This window comes from Aethalodelphis obliquidens, unplaced genomic scaffold (assembly GCF_003676395.1).
Source record: "Aethalodelphis obliquidens isolate GAN/ISIS:26980383/991018 unplaced genomic scaffold, ASM367639v1 scaffold58, whole genome shotgun sequence".
NCBI classification, from domain to species: domain Eukaryota; kingdom Metazoa; phylum Chordata; class Mammalia; order Artiodactyla; family Delphinidae; genus Aethalodelphis; species Aethalodelphis obliquidens.
Genome location: NW_020838002.1, coordinates 7,218,905 through 7,242,962, shown reverse-complemented (window position 1 = coordinate 7,242,962; position 24,058 = coordinate 7,218,905). Strand labels below are relative to the sequence as shown.

The 24,058-nt window shown below is 51.9% G+C and overlaps 2 protein-coding genes across 5 annotated transcripts in view; one reads left to right on the top strand and one right to left on the bottom strand.

Annotated features, from left to right (window-relative positions):
* Window positions 1-243: 243 nt before the first annotated feature.
* Window positions 244-10,297, top strand: MPO (myeloperoxidase). The gene is made up of 14 exons (XM_027087087.1): window positions 244-268; window positions 428-505; window positions 655-748; window positions 1,292-1,467; window positions 1,664-1,787; window positions 1,887-2,016; window positions 2,087-2,293; window positions 3,116-3,434; window positions 5,243-5,403; window positions 6,764-7,019; window positions 7,473-7,643; window positions 8,417-8,654; window positions 9,369-9,583; window positions 10,208-10,297. The coding sequence occupies exons 2-13, from the start codon at window positions 430-432 to the stop codon at window positions 9,574-9,576; spliced, it is 2,160 nt and encodes a 719-aa protein (XP_026942888.1). The 5' UTR covers window positions 244-268; window positions 428-429; the 3' UTR covers window positions 9,577-9,583; window positions 10,208-10,297.
* Window positions 10,298-11,687: 1,390 nt separating this feature from the next.
* The window catches only part of LPO (lactoperoxidase), a 32,738-nt gene continuing 20,367 nt past the window's right edge, over window positions 11,688-24,058 (bottom strand). Inside the window, exons 6-13 of one of the 4 annotated variants that reach the window (XM_027087082.1) lie at window positions 23,621-23,750; window positions 22,664-22,870; window positions 21,115-21,439; window positions 19,107-19,267; window positions 14,583-14,835; window positions 13,563-13,736; window positions 12,553-12,790; window positions 11,688-12,366 (exon numbers count right to left, since the gene is read on the bottom strand). In XM_027087082.1, the coding sequence (XP_026942883.1) occupies window positions 12,159-12,366; window positions 12,553-12,790; window positions 13,563-13,736; window positions 14,583-14,835; window positions 19,107-19,267; window positions 21,115-21,439; window positions 22,664-22,870; window positions 23,621-23,750 (1,696 nt within the window). In that variant the 3' untranslated portion in view covers window positions 11,688-12,158. The remainder of the gene's footprint in view (window positions 12,367-12,552; window positions 12,791-13,562; window positions 13,737-14,582; window positions 14,836-19,106; window positions 19,268-21,114; window positions 21,440-22,663; window positions 22,871-23,620; window positions 23,751-24,058) is intronic. The other 3 variants (XM_027087086.1, XM_027087084.1, XM_027087083.1) reach the window with 3 other exon arrangements.

Here is a 24,058-nt window from a genome sequence, read left to right as displayed (position 1 = left end):
TGGTCTAGGCACACAGTGGGGAGCTGAGAAACTCTGGGGGTGCTAAGTTCAAAGGTTGAAGACAGCTCTGGTCCCTCCTCTCCTGCCCGTATCACCCATATCAGAGAACTCTTTCTAAGCACCCCGGGCCCAGGCGGGGAGGAGAGAGAGTTCAGTCTCCAGGGGCGGGCCTCATCTGCCCTGCCCCTCCCCCAGCTTGGAGGACATAAAAGCCCAGATTTAGCTAAGAGGTGATGTCACTGCCAGCTGGAGCACGGGAACTTTGGAGGTAGGGTCCTGGACTCCGTCTGTTGGCAGAACCCACTGAGGGGGCACTGGGGGGTGAAGGTGGGAGTGAGGGGCCTGGGAGGAGAGGGACATGGGGCTCTCTTCTCCCTAAATGCCCTGTGGGCTTTGGACACTTACTGGGCTTGGGGTCTTGCTGCAGAGATGAAGCTGCCCCTGGGCCTAGCAGGACTCCTGGTCATTCTAGCCATGCCCCAGCCTTCTGAGGGTGCCGCTCCAGGTAACAGTTCAGAAGGAAGGGAAAAGGTGGTGTGTTGGGGGAGGTTCTGAGTCCCCGGGATGCCTTTCCTCAGTGTAAGCCACCCGGGCTCTAGGGCCTGATGGGGGCTTTGGGCCCATTCCTGACCTCGTGACCCCTGTTCTGGGCAGCTGTCCTGGGGGAAGTGGAGACCTCAGTGGTGCTGACCTGCATGGAGGAGGCCAAGCGGCTAGTGGACAAAGCCTACAAGGAGCGGCGGGAAAGGTGGGGCGCCGGGGTACGGCGTGGCTCTGGGCAAGGCTGTCCCAGGCCTTTCAGAGAAGGAACAGGCAGTGGGGAATTTGTGGCTGGGCGTGGGGCCCTCTGTCTGTCAGTCTTTTTTTTTTTTTTTTTTGCGGTACGCGGGCCTCTCACCGTTGTGGCCTCTCCCGTTGCGGAGCACAGGCTCCGGACGCGCAGGCTCAGCGGCCATGGCTCGTGGGCCCAGCCGCTCCGCGGCATGCGGAATCCTCCCGGACCGGGGCATGAACCCGTGTCCCCTGCATCGGCAGGCGGACTCTCAACCACTGCGCCACCAGGGGAGCCCTGTCAGTCTTTTTAGCTCTGGGTGCGAGAACATTTTCCAAACCATGCCTCCCGTGGCCTGGGCTCTGGGCACCCAGGTCCAAACCCCGTTTAAAAAGAGAAACCTGCTTCCTAACTGTGGGTCTGTCTACACTGTCCTCTGTGTCCAGAACCCTGGGCTGGGGCTGTGCTGAGTGTCTCTGCCTCACTTCTCTGGCCCTCCCTCCTCCTTCCCCCAAGCAGCATCAAGCGGCGGCTTCACAGTGGCTCGGCCAGCCCCATGGACCTCCTGTCCTACTTCAAGCAGCCAGTGGCAGCCACCAGGACAGCGGTGAGGGCAGCTGACTACCTGCACGTGGCCCTAGGCCTGCTGGAGAGGAAGCTGCGGCCCCTGTGGCCAGGCCGCTTCAATGTCACGGGTACCATTCCCTCTACATCCCCAGACCCTCGCTCAATCCCAGTGGCTCCCCCAACCCCTCTTTCCAGGGGGTCTCAGCAGGCATCCTAGCTTCCCCTCCATGTCCTCAGATCACACCCCCTAACCGAGGCTCCCCAGCAGAGGATAGAAAATAGGGTCTCAGCTCCCACTCGCCCCCTACTTTCCCGGCCCCGCAGACGTGCTGACACCTGCCCAGCTGAATCTGCTGTCCAAGACTAGCGGCTGCGCCTACCAGGACCTGGGGGTGAGGTGCCCAGAGGAGGACCAGTACCGAACCATCACCGGGCAGTGCAACAACAGGTGCGGCCGCTGGGGACCTCCCCTCGGCGGGTGGGTGGTGGCTAGAGGGGGGTGGTCCCGGCCACATGGCGTCAGCGCCCTGTTCCCCCACCCCTGCAGGCGCAGCCCCACGCTAGGGGCCTCCAACCGCGCCTTTGCGCGCTGGCTGCCGGCGGAGTACGAGGATGGCTTCTCCCTGCCCTTCGGCTGGACGCCTGGGGTCAAGCGCAACGGCTTCCCGGTGCCCCTGGTGAGCCCTGGCCCGCGGAGTGGGAGAGGCCCGGCCGAGGCCAGGGCCCCTGACTCCCCGCGTCCCGCAGGCTCGCGCCGTCTCGAACGACATCGTGCGCTTCCCCACGGAGAACCTGACCCCGGACCAGGAGCGCTCGCTCATGTTCATGCAGTGGGGCCAGCTGCTCGACCATGACCTCGACTTCACCCCCGAGCCAGCCGCCCGTGTCTCCTTCCTCACTGGCATCAACTGCGAGACCAGCTGCCTGCAGCAGCCTCCCTGCTTCCCGCTCAAGGTACTCCCTCCCTGCCCCACCGGCCAGCCTGCCGGGTCGCGGGATGGGCAGCGTTCCCGGAAGGGAACACCTCCCTCCCTGCCCAGCCTTCCTTCCCTGGCTCCCAGCAAGGCTGGCCCTGAGCCCCCATCCCCCACCACTCTGGGCTAGGGACCTTCCCACCGTCCCTCAAACCTCTGTGTGCAGGTGCCGGGGGCTCAGTCCTCCTCCCTCCCCACTCACAGGCTCCCTCTCCCCAAGCCCACATCACACAGAGGCTGGGTTTTGGGGTTGGAGCAGGGCTGAGAGTGGGCTGGTTGGTCGAGGCACGTGCAGAGTAGGTAGACGAGGGGAGAAAGAAGGAAGTAGAATCCGAGAGAGAGGGAGAGAGACACAGGGGCCAGAGTGAGAGAGAGGAAGGGGAAAGGGAGAGGAGGCCCCCGGAGAGTGTAGAGACCAGATCTAGAGAACAGAGGAGGGAGGAGCAGAGACAGAAAAGAGGAGAGAAAGGAGGTTTGGGGGGAGGGGTCAGAGGACTGGCCACACCCCCTTCAGCGGGCCCCACATCCCCCACACCAGCATCCTACTCGTCACCCCTCCAGCGTGGAGGCGCTCTGCTGGTGGAAACTCAGGCTGATCCCCTGGGGGCCTTGAGACGCCTTCCTGCCGGCCGAGGGGGCCGAGGAGCTCCGTTTTAGTATCTGGGTTGCCCCCTCTGGTCCTGGGCTCTAGGCTGCTTCTGAGGTGGGAATTAAGGCCTTCAGGAGGGTGGGCGGGGGAAAGCCACTCCTGATCTCTGTCCCTGTCCTCGGCGCGCCCGCCGGGCCTCTCTCTGTGCTGCAGATCCCGTCCGATGACCCCCGCATCAAGAACGAACGCGACTGCATCCCTTTCTTCCGCTCCAGCCCGGCCTGCAAAGGGAGCAACATCACCGTCCGCAACCAGATCAACGCGCTCACCTCCTTCGTGGACGCCAGCATGGTGTACGGCAGCGAGGACCCCTTGGCCATGAAGCTGCGCAACCTGACCAACCAGCTGGGGCTGCTGGCCGTCAACACCCGCTTCCATGACAACGGCCGGGCCCTGCTGCCCTTTGACAACCTGCACGATGACCCGTGCCTGCTCACCAACCGCACCGCGAACATCCCCTGCTTCCTGGCAGGTCAGTCTTGGGCAGGGACCTGGGCTGACGCAGGGGCGCCCCCTACCGGAGCCACAGCGGGCCCGTTTGAGAGCCCCTTGTGGGTTTGCATTTAGAGAGACTGTCCTCATCAGCTTCATGATATTAATCCAGTTGCCTTGGTAACAAGTTGGATGGAGCCAGAGAGGCGAAACAGAAACAAAACCCCAAACCAACAAAAACAATAACCCCAAACCTAAGAAGGAGACTCAGGGCTGGCCAAGGAGCGAGCCTCTGTCCCTCTGTTCAGCCCTTTCTCGGTTGCTCTCTTTCCCTCTGGACTCTGGGAGAGAGGAAAGTTGAGTCCTCCAGGAACAGGGAACTGAAGGGACAGAGAGCAACATGGCACCCTCACCTTCTAGAATCACAGTATCCAATATGGTAGCCACTAGCCACACATGGCTATTTTCATTTACGTGTAAGTTAATTTAAATGAACTTAAATTAAAAATGAGATTCCTCCACTGCGCTAGCTACATTTCAAATGCTCAACAGCCTCGTAGGCTAGTGGCTTCCATATAGGACAGCTCAAATGTAGAACATTTCCATCTTCATGTTCTATTGGACAGAGCTGCTCCAGCACATCACCACCTATCCGCCTTGATTCCCTGTAATAAGAGAGGGTGGGATTTTTGATTTAAACAGCTGGCATTCCTGGGGATATGGTTGGGGCAATGATGGAGGTAGTGCCCAGAAATTTTACACTTTTACCTTTAAACCCAACAGTGGGTCTGAGGCCTTTCTCTTTGGCCTCCCAACCTCACCTCCTGGTGGCTCCTGATGGGTGGGCCCTGGGGAGGAGAATCAAGGTCAGCACCAGTGTGGGCTTTTCTGGGCTAGTGGGGGAAGAGCAGCACTCCTTGGCCTCCTCATGGTGTTAAGCCACATGTTCCCAGCCTGGATGGTCGTGACCTCTGTCAGGTTGTGGGAAGGAAAAGCTGCTCTCAGAGAATATCCTTCTCGACAAACGTTAGAGCTGTGGAGGACTGAACCCAGTGTCCTGCAGAAATGGGCTTGGCCCTAACCCTCTGGTACTTCCAGAGCAGGTTTAGGGGAGGACTTGAGGGATCAGAGGGTCACACTTCATTCTTTTGCACAGTCTCAGGGCGGACTTCAAACATCCTGTGCCCTGGCTCCCTGCCCTGAGCAGGCTGCACAATTAGCATGCAGTAAGGTGCGGATGGCAGTTCTGAACAGATGGTACTGGCTTTCTAGAGTCCTGTGTTAAGAAGGATTCTGAGGTTGCATCCAATTTTAGCAGGAGAGAGGGCTGTGATCATTCACTGTGTCCCACATGGACAGGAAAATAGGGAGAGCCAACGTGCATGCTACTTTCTAGCCTTCCCTGAATCAAGAGAATAAGTCAATCAAGCTGTATTCATGGATCTCCTATTTTGTACCAGGCACTGTGTTAAACCCCATGTGTCTAGGTATACATTGGGTGGGAGGGTCAGATACAAAAAGGCACAAGCCATGGTCCTTGTCCTCAAGGTGCTACCAGTCTCAGGTGTGGGAAGGTGGCAAGTCTTGTGTCAGATCTGGTGCTTAGTGAATGAGCATCTCTGACCAGCAGTGCCACTAAACTGCTAGAGGAAGAGCTATTATGGTGGACCAGGGCATCAAGGCAGGCTTCCTAGAGGAGGTGTAAACTGAGCATGGCGTGGAAAGATGGGTGCAGAGGAGGGCTGGGTAGGGGGCATTTGAGGCCTTGGCTTGGGAGAGAGTTTCAGTGGAGCAAGTCCTTTCTGGGAGGGAGGTCTTAGGAATGACAGTAGCTCTTGCTTCCCCAAGGGGACACCCGCTCAAGTGAGATGCCTGAGCTCACCTCCATGCACACACTCTTTCTGCGGGAGCACAACCGGCTGGCCACAGAGCTCAAGCGCCTGAACCCCTGCTGGAATGGAGAGAAGCTCTATCAGGAAGCCCGAAAGATCGTGGGAGCCATGGTCCAGGTAGGCGGTCCTGTGCGTCAGTGATGCCAGGGGTCGGCAGACTTGGGATCCAGACATGCCTTTGCCACATCTTATCAGTGCAAATTAACCCTCATGAGCTTCAGTTTCTTCATCCATGATACTGTAAGGATTAAAGGACACATATGAAAACACCTGGCAGATACTAAGCACCTGACAAGGGTCACTTGCCTTCCAACGCCTCTTTCCCAGGCTTGCTGACCTTTCTACTGATAACTTTCCTGTCCACCAGGAATGGTACTGGGAGGTTTAAACAGGTGGTTCTAAAGTGCCTGGCGCACAGTAGCTGTTCAGTAAATGCTTCTCCTTTCCTTCATCTCATCATCACCCTTGGCTCCTTTGCACACTCTCTCTTCTTTAGAGCTCTATCACAGGTCACCTGCTCTCCTTATCCTCGCTTATCCATGGGGGGGTGTTCTCTGAACTTTTTTTGAAATGTTTAAATGCTTTATTTATTTATTTATTGGCCGCACTACATGGCTTGTGGAATCTTAGTTCCCCGACCAGGGATTGAACTCGTGCCCCCTGCAGTGGAAGCAGAGGGTCCTAACCACTGGACCTCCAGGGGATTTCCCTTCTCCCAACTTTTGATGCTCCAGCATCCCCATTGTCTCCCCAAGACATAAACTCACACACACACACACACACACACACACACACACACACACACGCACATGCACACCCCTTGTTAATACTCCTTGACCCTGGAGGAGAGAGAGTTGCTGGAGCTGAGGATGAGTTTTCAATTTGCACTAAGAAAGTGAGATTCATTTAAACCTCAGAGGAAATTCCAGAGTCTAGAATCTAGAGTGGGACTGTTCCATCTCTTTTCTTTTCACTGGGAGAAAGCATCTAGGGTGGCCCTTTTCCATTTTGCTTCCCCTCCTCCTACAGGCAATATATTGAACCCTACTGTGAGCCAGGCACTTGCTGGGCACTGAGTAATTTCAAGAGAAATGAGATACCACCCTTGCCCTCAAGGAGCTAATAAGTTTGTAGGAGAAATGGGACCATGGGTAACAAGGGCAAGGGAGCTACTGCAAGGAGTAACAAAGCCCTTTTTTTATGTAATACTTTAGGGCAGAGAGCAGCATAATTACCCATAATTTACATTTGAGGAACTGGGGCTCAGAGAGGTTAATAACTGGCCCAAGGGCACACAGCAGGCAAGCACTAGAGCTCTGTTTATGCCATGCGGTGCCACTCTGTGAGACTCAGCTCTAGTGCTGTGGGAGGCAAATCTCTGGCCTTATACGAGGGAGGGATCCCCTGAGTCAGGAGCAGGTGAAGAATCTGCTGGGCGGGATGAGTGGAGAGGCTGCTCTGCGTGACTTTTCTTTAGATCATCACTTACCGAGATTACTTGCCCCTGGTGCTGGGGCCGGAGGCCATGAGGAAGTACCTGCCCGAGTACCGCTCCTACAATGACTCGGTGGACCCGCGCATCGCCAACGTCTTCACCAACGCCTTCCGCTATGGCCACACCCTCATCCAGCCCTTCATGTTCCGCCTGAACGATCAGTACCAGCCTATGCAGCCCAACCCTCGTGTTCCGCTCAGCAAGGTCTTTTTTGCCAGCTGGAGGGTTGTGCTGGAAGGTGAGCGGGACCTAAGCCAGGAGTGAGTTAGCTGGCAGCCGAGGGTGGGATGGGGGTGGGCTTCGTCACAGGGAGCTAGGGTGGACCAGATCCTCTTTCCTTCCATCTTTGGGGATCTGATCTGACTTTCCAGCCTCTGACTTTCAAGCAGAGCTCACCTGACTCTGGTGAGCTCTGGTGGAGATGGCTTGTAGGAGCTGGCTCCTTCCTGTGTGTTGTACTGACTAATCCTCAGTGACCCAGGAGGCCAGGGGCTGGGAGCCTTGCCAGTCTGAATGGCATTAACCCCCGAGACCTCAAAGCCTCAGTGAGGACCTGCCCGCTGGGGACACCTTGGCACCAGAGCCGCACATGCCCAGCCCTGTTCTGCAATCCCCCCGGTTCTGCGTGACTCTGGTCTGAGCTCCGATACCGAGCCAGATCCTTCCCCCAACCTTGCTCTTCTCGCCCCAGGTGGCATCGACCCCATCCTCCGGGGCCTCATGGCCACCCCTGCGAAGCTGAATCTGCAGAACCAAATCGCGGTGGATGAGATCCGGGAGCGGCTGTTTGAGCAGGTCATGAGGATCGGGCTGGACCTGCCCGCTCTAAACATGCAGCGCAGCCGGGACCACGGCCTCCCAGGTGAGGGCCCCGCCCCTCCCCACCTCCCACTCCAGGGCCTGCCCTCTTCAGTGTCCCCAGCTGCCCAGGGCTCCCCCGAACCCCCAGAACGTTGCTCTTAGGATGCGGTCTGAGGTCAGGCCCCTACCTCTCCCTGGGCCCATCTGCCCCATTTCCAGCACCTCCCACCTCCTTTGTGTTGCTGTAACCCTCCAACTTAGAGCATCATCGTAATAACCACAAGCCCCCGCCCACAGTCTCAAAATCTGTCTCCATCTCATTTCACTTTGCTTCATTTTACATGAATTCTGAGGGGAAGAGATTATTATCACCTCCATTTTACTGATGAGGAAACCGAGGCTTGGAGAAATTCAGAATCTGCCCAGGTTCTCCAGCCACGTCCATGACAGAGCTGGAATGGGAGCCCAGATCAGCCTCACGCCACGCCCGTGCCTGTGTCATAGGACAGCTGGTGTGGCCGATCCTTCTAGACACACTGCATCCATCACGGGTCTGAGATCTCCACAGGGGGCCGGGAGATGCCAGCAGGAGTTATGGCGATTGAGGATTTACCGTAGGGTGGGAGGACAGGGGAGAAAGAGAGGCTCCTGGAGAGACCCAGCTGTCCCCAGGCCCCTGGAGAGGCCGCAGGGTTCCCTGTGGGGTTTATAGCCTGGTGGCAGCCCCTCTGTGTCCTCCCCTCCCTCAGGTACCTCAGTACGTGGCCTCGCTGTGTTGGGAAGGTGGCCTTTCTGGGACCCACCCACGGGCGTCTCTCCCCTCCCCCCATACAGGCTACAATGCCTGGAGGCGCTTCTGCGGGCTTCCGCAGCCCAGCACGGTGGGCGAGCTGGGCACGGTCCTGAAGAACCTGGACCTGGCGAGGAAGCTGATGGCCCAGTACGGCACGCCCAACAACATCGACATCTGGATGGGTGGTGTGGCCGAGCCCCTGAACAGCAAAGGCCGCGTGGGCCTGCTGCTCGCCTGCCTCATCGGGACCCAGTTCAGGAAGCTCCGCGATGGTGATCGGTGAGGACGGAGGCCGAGGGGCTCAGGCCCGCTGCGCGGCGGTGGGCCTGTCCCTGACCCTCGGGGGCCCCAGCTTCCTCCTGCTAGAAGGAGTGTGTTCTGGGGAGCCTCAGGGTCATCCCTAATGCGCCCTGAATCTGTTGGGGGCGCAGCAAGGAGGCACCTGGACCCCTGGTTGTAAAGGAGGGAAGAGAGAAAATGCCACTCGTAGTCACTTCTTCTCCGGGTCCCGGGCTGCCGCCACGGCACCACCGATCTCTGTTGAAAGGTCCCATCCTCGCTTTCCCACGGCTGCTCCTGGGGTCCTGACATCTATCACACCCAGTTCTACCCTAGCCTGAATCGCGCCTTTGGGATCATTTTTAAAAGGTGTCCCACTCCAGGTGGACAAATTATAAACCACCCCCAAGGGCCTTTCTCCCCACGTGGATGTAGCCCTGGCTACACTGGGAATGAGTGGGGGCCTGGCTCCCGGTCTGTCATCAGCGGTGCCCGGAGGCTGCTGGGGCATGGGCGGGGGAGGCAGCTGGACAGCTGTGAGTGGGGCTCTATTTGTTTGAACCCCCCTGGGCTGCCTGAGGGCCTGGAGCTCCCCCGTGCTGTGGGGCCGGTGTCTGCCGTGGTCCTCTGTCATCCGGGAGCATCTCCAGCCAGTGGATGCCCTCCCGGCCCAGGAGGGCCTCAGGCATGATGGCCAGCGGTGTTCCCGTGCAGGTTTTGGTGGCAGAACAAGGGCGTGTTCAGCCCGCAGCAACAGCAGGCCCTGGCCAAGATCTCCTTGCCCCGCATCATCTGTGACAACACAGGCATCACCGTCGTGTCCAAGAACAACATCTTCGAGTCCAACACGTTCCCTCGGGACTTTGTCAACTGCAGTGCACTCCCTGCGTTGGACTTGGGTTCCTGGAGGGACAGGAACTAGAGGCTGGGTAAGGGGGTGCAGTGGTGAGGTGAAGGTTGGGCATACCTGGGCTGGCCAATTGGAACCACAGAGATCTCCCTTCCCTAGGTGGGCCCATCCCTGTTCTGGGTGCCAGCCAGAAAAACCAATGACTAGACATTCATTCATGTGTGTGTGTGTGTGTGTACGTGCGCAGTGAATATAAATTGCATTTTGTGTGTGTGTGTGAACATGGGTAGTATTTTGTGTGCGTTGGGTTCAAATCCTGCCTCTGCAGCTCACCAGCTATGTGACCTTGAACAAGTTCCTCAACCTTTGCTAAGCCTGAATTTTCTTCTCTGTAAATAACAGCTATCACGGCTCCTTAGAAGGTCCATTTGCATTCTCTAGTACTCAGTTTATTGAGCACTTACTACCTGCCAGGCACTGTGCTAGGCATGGGAAACATACAGAAAAAGTCAGACACCATTTCTGCCCCCACGGAGCTTATACCTTGAGAGGGTCCGGGTAGCAGAGGTGAACCAGCGACCCCAGAGGAGTGGCTAGTAGCAGTGGGGCTGTGGGTGGTGGTTGAGTTATGGGCCCGTGCGAGCCAGGCTCAGTCCCTGGCTGCCCTTTGTCTTCCTTACTCTCTTCTCTTGCTTTTTCACAGGAGCCTGCCTGGAGAGGGACTGGGGCCCACTGGCCCTTTTGTACCATTTGTTTGTACCTGATGATTATGAGAATAAAACATCACTGATGGGGATCTTTGCTGTGTCTGCAGTGAGGCTGGACCCTCAGCATGAGGCTTGCTCTGGGCTCTGAACTTGAACCAGGGTGGTCAGTGTTTCAGGGCCCTTTCTGAACTGGGGGTCAGGACATCCAGGAGTCCTCCTTTGGCCAATTCATACGTGGAAAGCAGTCAGCTCTTAGAAGCCTAGGGGCCAGGCCAAACCAAGCAGAGCCTCTTCGCTCACCTTCCCCGGGGAACAGGAATTGTGGTCCCCAAGGCCTTCTGTTTGTGCATTGCTCTGGGAAGTATTTGCTACGTGCTCACTCTGTGTCAGGCCGGGAAATAGAGGGGACACACACTTTTACTGCAGGAGAGGAAGAGCAGAGGGGTGATGGGAAGGTAGTTCCCTCCCCAGATAACAAGGCATCTCTGGATCCTGCATCCCTGGAGCTGGCACAGTGGTTCGGAGGCCCTAGGACAGCAGACTCCTTCTCATTCTTGCCTTCACGGGGCCAGGTTCCCAGACTGGGACAGCAGGCTGGGCTGAGGGAGGGGAAGGCGCATGCTTCCCTAATAAACTTGCCTGGAGCTTAATCCCTCTGATTGGTAGATTCCCTCCCTGTTCCCTCCCTTCTTCCCACATTTGGGGAGGGGCACCCACAGCTGGAGCCTGAAAGCATGCAGGATGCTGGGGGCCCATGCCCATAGGAGCCCCCGGCACGTCACCCTAGCAGGATAAATACTACTCAGCTCCATTTCACTGATGACAAGAGGGGTGTTCAGTGAGGTTAAGGGCCTCATCTGAGGCCTCAGAGAAGAGGGTGCCAGAGTCAGGGCTGCAGCCCAGGCCTTGTGGCTCCTGGGCTTTTCCCACAGGATGGCTAAGTGCCTCCCACCCCTGCCCCGCCAGTCAGGGGATCTGGAGGCCCCGGCTGGGCTGACCTTACCCAGGAAGGTCATTTTAAAACAACTCATGAATATGTATTGGGTGGCAGCGCTAGCCATGTTCTGGAGCTGCCCGTCAAAGGCCCCGCAGCCTCCAAGGACTGGCCTAGAAGAAGAGGGTATTTCCCTGAAGGGCCCCAGGAAGGGAATTAACTTTAGCTCTGGGGAATCCAGGCTTGGATTTCCTCCCTCTTTGACCCCGTGGCACTGAGGGCTCTCTTGCCACCCCACAGCCATGGCTTCTTTCCCCAGGAGCCCCTTGCCTCCTCTTTTTCTTTAAGAGCGCTTTGAAATCCCACCAGACCGTGCCCTCTCACCCCATAGACTCGTGCACACGACCTGTTGGTGGTGAGACATGTCTGAGCTGTAAACATCCACTTACTCATTTGGCAGTGATTCCAAGGCCTGCCTCGGGAGGGGAACAAGGTCATTGCCAGCACCCGTAGTCAATCACCAGATGTTTACTGGGCACTTACTGTGTGCTGAGCTACATGCTGGGGGCCACGGAACACACTTGGAAGTGGGCTGAAGTCCCCGGCTCAAGGAGTTTACAATCTTGGGGAGTTTATAATCACGGGGAGTTTACAATCACGGGGAGGAGAGATAAGGGTGTAAAGGCCTTGACTTCTTCAGGGGAGAGAATGGCTGACGTCTGGCAAGCTAGACTGGAAGGTATCTCAGAGAGTATCTCGGAGTCTTGACAGAAAGGTGGGTTTCCACAGGCAGAGAGGATGGATTCAAGAGGAAGAGCTGGAGAGCCCGAGGGGGCTGGCTTCGGGCTTGAGCGAGGTGTGCATCCAGGGAGCGTAGAGAGACCCGGCTGGGAGGAAGGGCTGGGACTAGGTATGGCGCTCTAAGGGACCGGGTCACTGAGCTTGCTTGAGGTGGCATTGTGGACCAAGGGGAGCTTTACTGCAGAGTTTGTGAGGCCGTGGAGTCCAGGCCCCTAATTCTCCTCAGAGGTCCACGGTGAGAGGTCCAGCTTATCGATGGCTGAGCAATCCACAAAGCCTTGGGGGTAGCTGTTGGCTTGGAAGGGGTGCAGCGGGACCTTGGTGACGTGGGTGTTGTCACAGACAAGGCGTGACAAGGACATTTTCTGTAGAGAGTTCCGCTGCTCCTCAGTGAAGACCCCAGGGTTCTCCCACCAGAACCTGCAGAGACAGAAGCAGGGTCTCTCCATACAGCCCAGCTGTTGGACCCTCCCCCGTCTGCCAGAGGGGAAGGAAGGGGGTCACCGGAACATGCCAAGGTCTGGCGTCAGTCCTCCTGTAGGATGCCCACGGCCCACCTCCGAGAAGGGATGCCCTCCGTGCCCTCCCCCCTGAGGTCTCACTTGCCTGTCTCCATCACGGATCTGCTGGAACTGCCTTCCCAGGAGGCAGGCCAGGAGATGCCCCACCTGGCCCCTCTCTACCAGGGGCTCAGCGATGGCCCCTATCCAGATGTCAATGTTGTCAGGGGTCCCGTAGAGAACCAGTAACTTCTCAGCCAGCAACTTGTTCTTCAGCACGGCGTGCAGCTGCTTCAGTGTTTGGGGCTGTGAGAGGCCACAGAAGCCTCTCCAGGAGTTGTACCCTAGGGCAGAGAGGCTGGAGCTGTCTCATCCCCCTTGCAGAAGTGCCCACTCCAGCTCCATCAGCCCCAGAAAGTCTGTGTTCGCAGCCCTTGGGATAGGGGAGTCAGTGAGCCATTGTTTTATACTGTGGCACTTAAGCTTCGAGGGGGCTAGAAGGTTATATGGTGCTTACTACGGGTCCAGGAACTATTCTAAGCACCATACACAAACGTAAATTGAAGAACAGAGATGTCAAGCAACTTGCCTGAGGTCACATGAGTAGAAAGGGCATAGCTGGAATTTGAACCCAGGCAGTCTGGCTCTTAGGTACTACATTTAGGAAGATCCGATAGTCGTTGTTTTCCCTCTGTTACCCTTTTCTTAATATTTTCTGGACTTTTAAACTGGTTTTACAAGTCAGTTGTTGATTTCTTTCATTTGAGGAGCTCAAAGAAAGTACCAGATGTGTTCTCTGGTCTCTGCATTAAGGAGAATGGAAGATTCCATTTCACAGATGAGCAAAGTGAGTTTTAAAAACGGGCATCTCTGGACTTCCATGGAGGTCCAGTGGTTAAGACTCTGTGCTTCCAGTGCAGGGGGCACGGGTTCTATCCCTGGTCAGGGAACTAAGATCCCACATGCTGCGTGGCACGGTCAAAAAAAAAAAAAAGGGCATCTCTGCCTTCTGTTTTAGAAGTGATCACCTCCTCAGGGCTACAGACAAGAGTCCCTTGGAACCCCAGAAAGTAGCTAAAAGTTCCCCAGGCCTGGCAGGACCCTAGGCCCACTCACCAGGCATCCCATGGTCCCGGCAACGCTGTATGTTGATGGCAGCCAGGTCAAAGCCGTGGATCACGTGAGTGGGCTGGAAAAGCTTGTTGCGCAGCTCGCCCGTCATCATTTTATTCTGATTCATCGATTTGGACTTCTTGGCCAGCAGGCCCCGCACCAGAGGGTCAATTCCACCTGAAAGGGAGACCCAGAGGCCATGTTGGGGATGGGGGCAGCTGGGGACATCTTCCACTGCTGGCTCCTCCCTCCACCAGACATTTTCTCTTTCTCAGGTGAAAGAAGGGCCAACTGCACCTCTCAGGCTGGAAGTGGGGAGGAGAGAAGAGCACAGTGCAGCCCGCAGGGTATGCTGGGAGCTGGGGGTCAGTCCAGACCACCTGCCATCCTGGGGCGATGGCATGAGCATAAGGTTAGGGTTTCTTTCAAGTTCCAGTTCAGAGAGCTGGCTCCTTCACTTCCATATGTTCCCCCAATGAACTGTGCAGCTTGGGAAGAGATGTCAGAAATCTCTGGAAAATGCCCTGACTTGTCAGGCCTTAAGTAAAGCCAGTTTCAACACAGCCCACCTCAGGATAAAGGGGAGCTGGCTTCAACCTTTGGCACTTAATGTAGGTGGAAAGCCGTAGAGGAGAGCAGAAAAGAGCAATTTTTTTTTTTTTTTACCAGACCTAGGAATTATTTCTGCAGGGATCAGAGAAACCTGAGGCAGGGAAAGGGAACAGGGAAAACTCGGCATCTTAAAGGCCAGCGGAAGAAAGAAAGAATAATAACCACATCCTGTGTGTCAGGAACCATTGTAGGGCACTTTATACATATATTTCTATTTTTTTAATATCCTATGAGATAGGTATTATTACTGTCCCCATTTTACAAATGAAGAAACTGAGGCTCTGTGAGGTGAATTCACTTGCCTAGGGTCACACAGGAAGTGCCTGGAGTCTGACTTCCAAGCCAGGTTTCCCTAGAAGCAGGCTACAGAGTGAGACAGCCTAGTGACAGTGCTTCCCTGAAAGCACATACCATCTTTGACTATCCTCCAGGTGTTGAAGAAGAGGGTATGCAGGGGGAGCTCTGCTTCCAGACCCCATGGCTGATAATTCTCATCCAGGCGGAACACAGTGGAGGGGACCTCTAAGTGGCCAAAGCGGAAGGCGAAGGTGAAGACATTGGAAATTCGGGGATCCACAGATTCGTTATAGCCTTGGTATGGAGGGATCCACTTTTGCATCTCATCACCTAGCACAATAGGTAGGTAGTCCCTAAAGGTGATAATCTGGAAGGAGAAACAAGTCATGAGAAAAGGGTGTGAGAAGCCCTACCTCTGGTCACAGTGGATGGGCCCAGCTGTGGCACCAGACTAAGCTGGTTAGTCAGATTCTCTCTCTCAGGAACTTAGATTTCAAATGCAGCTCTTCAAGAAATTATAGCTTGAATAGAAATAGCTATTCAAGCTATTTTTGGCGGTGCTCTATCTGAGGGGACAGATGGGGTGATATGGGTTGTCATCTTCTATCATGTGCAGAAAAGCAGAGAAAACCCATCTGCAGAGAAGGAGAGTGGAGAAGTGAAGAGAGGAGCAGAGAGGAGGGAGAGACAGAGTGAGAGTAGCTGCCCTAATTCCAGATGGTTTTCAGTCTCTGGCTCTCATCCTAGTTGAGGCCCAACTACACTCCCTGCCTGGGGGTTCCGGGAGAAACCCTTACTAGCTTCCAGTTGATACATGTATAGGGTGAACCTGTACTGAACATCTGAACTAGCTTGCATGGGTTTCTTTTTCTTGTAGTCCAAGAAGCCTTATTATGGATGCAAATCCATATGTTGAAGCTCTAACCCTCTCATCTGACTGTATTTGAAGATAGGGCCTGTAAAGAGGTAATTAAGGTTAAATGATGTCATAAGGGTGGAGCCCTAATCCAAAAAGACTAGTGTCCTGATAAGATGAGAGAGACACACGCACAGGGGTAAGACGTGTGACCTCCAGAAAGGAAAGAAGAATGATGTACTGGGTAACGCTACACCCATCAACAGCAGAATACAAATACTTTCTAAGGACCTATGGAACATTCAACAAGATAACCATACCAGGGTTATAAAATAAACCTTAACAAATTTGGAAGAATTGAGATCATAAGAGTATATTCTCTGACCATGATGGAATCAAATTAGAAATCAGTAACAGAAAGGCAGCAGAAAAATCTCTAAACACTTAGAAATAAAACAATATACTTCTCAATAACCCACAGGTCAAAGAGAAAGTCTGAAACGAAGAAACAACAACAACAAAACATACACAGTGAATTAAAATGAAAATATAACATATCAATATTTGTGGGATACAACTAACAGTGCTAAGAGAGAAATTTATATCACTTGTAATACTTATGTTAGAAAAGAAGAAAGCTCTCAAATCAATAATCTAAGCTACTACCTCAATAAACTAGCAGGAAGAGCAAAGTAAACCTAAAGCAAGCAGAATAAACTAAAGAAGAAAAGTCATATGATTATCTAAAACAATGCAGAAAAACCATTTGACAAAATTCCACATCTATTCATGATAAAAACTCTCAGTATGCTAGGAATAGAGCAGAACGTCCTCAACTTCATATAGAGCATTTACCAAAAAAAATCACAACTAACTATACTTAATGGTGTAACCTTGAATGCTTTTCTTTTACTATTGGGAAGACAAGAATGTCTGCTCTCATCACTCTTATTCACTATAGTACTGGAAGTTGTAGCCACTGTAATAAGGCAAGAAAAGGAAATGAAAAACATACAAATTAGAAAAGAAGGAATATAACTGTCATTATTTGTAGGTGACATGACTATCTATGTAGAAAATCCCAAGGAATCTACAGAACTCCTGGAACTAATTGCATTCAACAAGGTCATAGGATACAGAATCAACACATAAAAATCAATTATATTTTTATACACTGATCATGAATAAGTGGAAACTGAAATAAGAGATGTAATACCACTTACAATTCCTCCAAAGGAAATGAAATACTCAGGTATAAATGTAATAAGCATGTATAGGATCTGATTAAAATTATAAAATGCTGATGAAATAAATCAAAGAAAATCTAAATACTTGGAGAGACATACTATGTTTATATAGTGGAAAACTCAACATTGTAAAGATGTCAATTGTCCCTAAATTGATCTATAGTTTTAATACAATTCTTATCAAAATCTCAGCAAGATTTCTTTGTAGACATAGATCAGCATGTTTTAAAATATATATGGAAAGGTAAAGACCCTACAATAGCCAAAATAATTTTGAAAAAGAATAAAGTGAGGAGTCATTCTTCTTAATGTTGTCTTATTGTATAGCTACAATTATTAAACGCTGTGGTACTGGTGTAGGAATAGACACATAGATTAGTGGAATATAATGGACAACCTAGAAATAGATTGACATAAATATGCCCAAATAAGTTTTTTTTTACACTTTTTATTTTATATTGGAGTATAGCCAATTAACAATGTTGTGATAGTTTCAGGTGCACAGCAAAGCGACTCAGCCATACATATACATGTATCCATTCTTCCCCAGACTTCTCTCCCATCCAGGCTGCCACATAATGCCCAAATAATTTTTGACAATGGAGCAAAAGCAGTTCAAAAGGAGAAAGATAGCCTTTCAGTAAGTGGTGCTGGAGCAATTAGACAACCATACCCCCCACCCCAAATGAACCCTGACCTAAACCTTATGCTTTATACAAAAATTAACCTCAAATGGATCATGGGCTTAAATGTAAAAGATAAAACTATAAAATGTCTAGAAAAATAAAACCAGGAGAAAAATCTCTGGGACCTAAGACTAGGGAAAGAATTGAAACTTGACACCAAAACACAATCTATGAAAGGAAAAAACTGATAAATTTGGCCTCATCAAAATTAAAAACTTACTCTGCAAAAGACCCTATTAAGAAAATGAAAAGACAAAGTACAGACTGGGAGAAAATATTTACAGTCACATATCTGACAAAGGAGTCATATCTAGAATATATAAAGAACTCTCAAAACTCAACAAAAAGACAAAATCCATTTTGAAAATGGGCAAAATATATGAACAGATGTTTGATTGAAGAGGATATCCAGATGGCAAAAAAGCACATGAAAAGAAGTTCAATATGATCAGCCATCAGATAAATGCAAAGTAAAACCACAATGCAATATCACTACATACCTATCAGAAAGGGTAAAAAAAAAAAAGAGTAATGACACCAAATAATGACCAGAATGCAGAGAAACTGGATCATTCATACATTGCTGGTGGGAATGTAAAAAACAGTACAGCAACTCTGAAAAATACTTTGGCAGTTCCTTTTAAAACTAAAGATGGACTTAGTGTATAACCCAGCAATTGCACTCTTGGGCATATATCCCAGAGAAATAAAAACCTATTTTCATGCAGAAACTTATCCACGAATGTTCATAGCAGCTTTATTCATAATAGCCCCAAATTGGAAGCTATGCAAATGTCATTCAATAGGTGAATGGTTAAACAAAACATGGAATACTACTCAACAACAAAAAGAAATGAACAATTGATGTATGTAACAAGTTGGATGAACCTCAAGGAAATTATGCTGAAAGTAAAAAGCCAGTCTCAAAAGAATACATACTGCATGATTTCATTTATATAATACTCATGAAATAACATAACTGTACAGATGGAGAATAGATTAGTGGTTGCCGGGGGTTAGGGATGTGGGAAGGGGGAGGGTGGATGTGGCTATAAAAAGGTAGCACAAGGGAGTCTGTGGTGATGGTAGAGGTAAGTGTCGTTATTGTGGTGGTGATTACATGAAACTACATATGTGATACACTTACATGGAGCTACACACACACACACACACACACACACACACACCCCCCACATGAATTGACTGCACTTATAACTGGTGAAATCTGAATAAACTTTATGGTTCGTATCTATGTTAACTTCTGGCTTTTGATATTGTACCATAGTTATGCAAACTGTTAGCACTGGGGGAGACTAGGTGCATGTGCTTTTTTTTCTTTTTGATACAACTTCCTGAGCATCTACAATTATTTTTAAATAAAATGTTTAAAAAATATGTGTATGGTTAATATCAACATATCAATTTTTCTAAGTCTCTTCTAGTTAGTCAATCAGTCAATCAACAATAGCAATTGACTATGCCTGTGACATGTGGCTTAGGTGTGGAAAATTTTAGAAGATAATCCAATCAAAACAATCAAAATAACTGTGATGTAACAGTCCCAGGAGTGATGGAGCCTGTGGTCCCAGTGATGGTCCCTGGGCGGGCATACTGAGTGACTGACATATGAATGACTCTACAACACCCTGAATCCAGGGATTCATTTTGGGGCCGAGAAGCTGAAGAAACAAAAGGGAGGGTTTAAAAGAATGAGACAGTGGGAAAGAAGCAGCAGAGGAGAGGAAGGGGGAAAGCCGAGGAGGTCACTGGACGCGTGGCCACGGGCAGAGGGCAGAGCCAGGAGCAGAAGCGAGGCTGGCACGTGAGGCAGTTCTCCTGAGCCTCTTACCTGTATGAAGGCCCCTAGGATTTTCCGGGCTTCCTGGTAGAGCTTCTCTCCATCCCAATGAGGGTTGAGTCTCTTTAGTTCTCTGGCCAGCCGGTTGTGCTCTCGGAGAAGGAGGGTGTGGGAAACGGCCAGCAGGATCTGCTCCGAGGCTCGGGGATCTCCTGAAAGCCCAGAAGGCAGAAGCGTGGGTCCTCCCTGAGCAGCCCCAGAACCCAGTAACCTGCCCAAAGAATAAATGTGGTGTCCCAGAGGGAAGCTCTCCTAAGCCCCTCCTTCCAGTTAGTTTAAGGTGGAAAGAGATCGGGGTTGCGATTCATAGATTTGAATCCCAGCTCTCCACACACACTCTTTAGTTCTGTGACTTTGGACGAGTTACTTAACATTTCTAAGCCTCAGTCTTCATGTCTGTGAAAATGGGGATAATAAGGTCGAACCCACAAGACTGTGGTAAAGAAAGACTACATACAGGTGACATTAAAAAGTAAAATTTTGCTAATTAAATCCCAACTGCCTTCTAAGACAGGACCTACAAATAAACGAGGGGCTTTTTATTGTGTGGAGCAATTTGGATGGTTTTAGGAATGCAAGTTTGAGGGTAAGAGATTGGGTAGGGTTGAATTCCTCTGTGTAATAAGGGAGAAGAATCTAGAGATGGGGGCTATTGGGAAGAGAGGGTCGTATAGGTGGTAAAAGACCAGCTGTTTCATAAGGAGACTTCTCCTTGTGTCCGCTAATCTTCAGGAAAGTCTATTAAATTCATGAATGCTTGGTCTTACTGGATATTTTAATGGAAAACAGGAAGGGCTTAGTTTTGTGTCTGGACTGATGCGGGATGTGTATGGACACAGAATCCAAGAGCTCTACCAAGAGATCTGGGTCTTCTGCCATGTCTGGGTGGGCTGGGGGTTTGTCCTGGGAGAGTGGGTTTTTGGAAGAGAGAAGGCCTCCAGAAGCCACAGGCAGAGAACACCAGGAGCGCATAAGCCCCCGGAATGAAGAGAACTGGAGGGCTTTGTCTGCGTACAGGATACATGGAGTGGGGACTTTGTGTTTATAGAAGTTTATAGAAAGCCTTAAAAATACACATTCCTCTTAATCTAGAACGTCCTCCTCTAGGAAGTTATCTTAGTAACTTATTAAAAATGAGCACAAGGGCTTCCCTGGTGGCGCAGTGGTTGAGAGTCCACCTGCCGGTGCAGGGGACACGGGTTCGTGCCCCGGTCTGGGAGGATCCCACATGTGGAGCAGCTGTGCCCGTGAGCCATGGCCGCTGAGCCTGCGCGTCTGGAGCCTGTGCTCCGCAACGGGAGAGGCCACAGCAGTGAGAGGCCTGTGTACAGCAAAAAAAAAAAAAAAAAAATGAGCACAATAATTCATCAACAAGGATGCTCAGGACCTTAACAAAAACGCACAAACAAAAATCACAGAAAAACTAGAAATGACACCAATGTCTCCAAGTAAGGTTGATAAAATACCTTATGATACATATATGTCATGGAATACCAGGCAGCCATTAAAGATCATGATGTAGAAGAATATTTAAAGATGTGATACATTAAGAGAAGACATCAGACAATGAGAAGACAGAGAATTACTTCTAGTATGACCCCAATTGTGTAAAACAAGGTAGAACTAGATGTATGACAGAAAAAAAACTGGAAACATAGGCACTAAAATGCTAACGATTGTCTGTGAGTGGTGGGATTTTGTGGATTTTCTTATTTTCTTTGTGCTTTACTGGACTCCCTTAATTTTTTTTTTTTTTATACAGTGAACACATGTTCTTAGATTCTGTCTTCATCTGCGCCCTTCTGCCAGTCCTGGACCACTGCCCACGGCAATGGTGTCTTGGTGTGTGTTTTTCCAGGAGACAATGAGAAGAAGCAATGGTAAAGCCTCCCTGGAAGCCGCCCAGTGGCCTCGAGAAGCTCTTCTGGCCTTCCTCTGCTCTCAGGCCCCAGGATAATCCCCTTGTCCTTTGGCCCCTCTGTTGCCAGCCTAGACTCACCTGCCAGGAAGCAGGGCACGCGGGCAGTGGCGTTGATGAACTCACAGGGGCTTGGCTTCTTGTTGTCAAAGGGAGGGTAGGCCAGCCCGTGGTCCTGGGCCTCCTGGTTGATGGCCATGAGGCCCAGTGGGCTGCTGAGATCCCGGAGGCGGCTGGCCAGGCTCGGCTCAGGGCTGTACACTAAACTGGCGTCCAGGAAGGAGGTCAGAGCATTGATCTGCTCTCGGGCCAATGACTGGTAAGGTGGAGTGGGGCAGACAAACCCGGCCCGGAAGAAAGGCATGCATTTCCCTTGAGTCTTCACCTTGGGGTCGTTGCACGGGAACTGCAGAGAGATCGGGGTGGGTGACTGGGCAGAGGTGGTACAGCTGGCAACCTCTCCCCAGGGTAGGTCTGGATGCAGCTGGCAAAGATGCTGATGGTGCCCTCCTGGGACCCTGGCACCAGACAATGGCTCCAGATGCCTCCTGCTGATGCTATAAATCCTGGGCCCCCAACTCCCTGAAGGTCACTACATCTGCTGACTAAAAGGGCTGAGGGGGAATCATTCAATCTTTCATAGCAAAACCTCCGAATTTGTGGTTGAGAGAGAGTCCTGAGATCCCGGCACAAGGAAGCAGGACATGAGGCAGGAAAGGGTTTGTTAATAATTAACAACAGCTACCATTTATTCATTCTGGACCTACCGTGTGCTTGGCATTATGCATACTTTATCTCACTTTGGTCCTCATAAAACCCTGTAAGGTAGACAATTCTGTCCCATCTTACACGTGAGAAAACGGAGGCTCAGAAAGGTTAAGTCATTTGCCCAAGATCTTACAAACTGAAAGGGAAAGATGTGGGATTCAGATCTAGGCTGACCTGACTTCACAGCTTATGTTCTTTACACCACAACACACAGCCCCGATTTGTTTGAGTGAAGAAATCATTCTCTAACTGTAAAATCATGAATAAGAAGAAAGGTGCACCACTGCAAGTTCCTTTCCCTTCCTGCTGGAAATTCCCACAAATGCCTGCCACTCATCCTGACTCATCCATTCTGGGAGTAGCCTTCCCGACTCTGAGATGACTTATGGTAGCATTCCACAAATTTCACTGTCTGTAAAATGAATCTCCTGGGGATTCCATAAAATGTGGATTCTGCTTCCCAATGTCTGGGATGAGGTTTGAGATTTTGCATGTCTAATAAGACCCCAGATGACATCAGTGCTGCTGGGCCAGGGATGAAGACAGCACTCCCCAGAGCTTCCCAGTTTTGCCATTAGTGATTACTCATCCATTTCCCACACAGGTCCTTTGTCCTTGACGGAAGGGACAGTGTCTCATTCACCTTTGAATTCTAAGTGTTTAGCGTACTGCCTGGCACAGAGTAGCTGAGTAATGTCTATTTGCTAAATAAATGGGTGAGTGAATGAATAGACGTGTGAGGCTTGGGAAGCTGTCTAATCAACATTCAAGATCTCCAGGAGGTCCTGGCTGACAGGCTGGGAACGTCTGCCACATCAGGGAGGCAAGGGGTTTGCCAGGGACCCGCAGCTGCAGGGCCTACCATGATGGGGAAACAGTTGTCTCCCTGGATACAGTGCTCATCACACTGTACTTTGGAGTACTCGCTGCTCTCCAGTTCCGTGTCGGGGGCAAAATCCAGGTCGTGGTCCACAATTTGACCCCACTGCATCAAGAGCAGGGACCTATTTGGGTCCAGAACACCCTCTTCATTTAGGTAGCCTACAATCTTGTTGGATACCTCACGGGCCTACAGGTGGAGAGAGAAGGACAGGGAGGAAAAGGTGCTTTGAGGATTCAGATTCAACTGCAGTTTATAGAGTACCTGTGATGTAACGGGTGCACTTCATCCCCATGACAAGCTTGTGAGGTACGTGGCATTACCCCCATTTTGTAGATGAGGAGACTGAGGACCAGACAGGTGAGGTCAACTCACCAAGGTCCTGCCGCTACAAGGGGCCAGGTCTGTATGACGTGCTGGCTTCAAGGCCAGTGCTCCTTCCACTCAGAGAGGGAACACAAAGACAGGCTGTCCCTGAAGTAAGTGCCACGGAGGTGCCAGGTGTCTGGGAATAGAAGAGGGGCTCTGGGGAGGGCCCGCCAACTCAGATGAGGCCAACAGATAGGACGTCCCGGCAAGCACCAGCTGATGCACTCCAGGGGCTGGGGCAGGGCAAGCGCGAACAGGATGGGGCGGGGAAGCCATCTGCCTGGGAGACCCCAGGATACTTGGCCTGACGGCAGCTGGGACGTGACCATCCCGTGGCTGGGCTCCGGGACCCGGACTCTGCTGCTCTCTAGTGGCATTTTCCGGAACACCACCAGGGAGGAAGTCCAAATCTCCATCTCTCTCTCGGGATGCGGTTCTACCGCGCGTCTGTCCTCCCACCTATTTCTTCTTCCTTTCCTTGTGTGTTTGTGGGAGGGCATCCTTTCCCCTCTGACTCCCATCATTCACCCGCCTGCTCGGGGCTCGCCCCCACCCCGTGTCCGCCCTCACCAACGGGACAGGGAAGCCGTTCCGCTTCTTCCTCGGCGTCCAGCCGAAGGGCAGGGAGAGCCCGTCCTCGTACTCCGCCGGCAGCCAGCGCGCCAGCGCCCTGTTGGACGCGCCCAGCGCGGGGTTCCTCCTGAAACAGCACGACCGGCCCTCAGCCTAGGCGGCGGGTTCGCTCCGGGGTCCGCTTCTCCGCAAACCCCACGGGGATCCCCTGGGGAAGGACCCGGAGCTTCTGCCCAAGGGAAAGGGGGCGCGGAGGAGGGGCCTCTCAAATGTGGGGTGTTGGAACTACTGCCACCTCCGAAGGCGCGGGGCTCCTCTGCGCTGGGGAAAGGTGCTCCTTCCAGTGGGATACAGTGGTCTCTTTAGAAGGTGGGGAAGTTAGCGGGGTTCCAACAGAACAGATTCCAGTGGGACGCTAGTCCAGGAGGGTAAGGC

Coding starts and splice junctions, on each gene's coding strand:
- MPO (XM_027087087.1), top strand. CDS start 430: ATGAAGCTGCCCCTGGGCCTAGCAGGACTCCTGGTCATTCTAGCCATG. Junction 2,017..2,086: donor ACGGCTTCCCGGTGCCCCTG/GTGAGCCCTGGC, acceptor CGCGTCCCGCAG/GCTCGCGCCGTCTCGAACGA. Junction 7,644..8,416: donor CCGGGACCACGGCCTCCCAG/GTGAGGGCCCCG, acceptor CCCCCCATACAG/GCTACAATGCCTGGAGGCGC.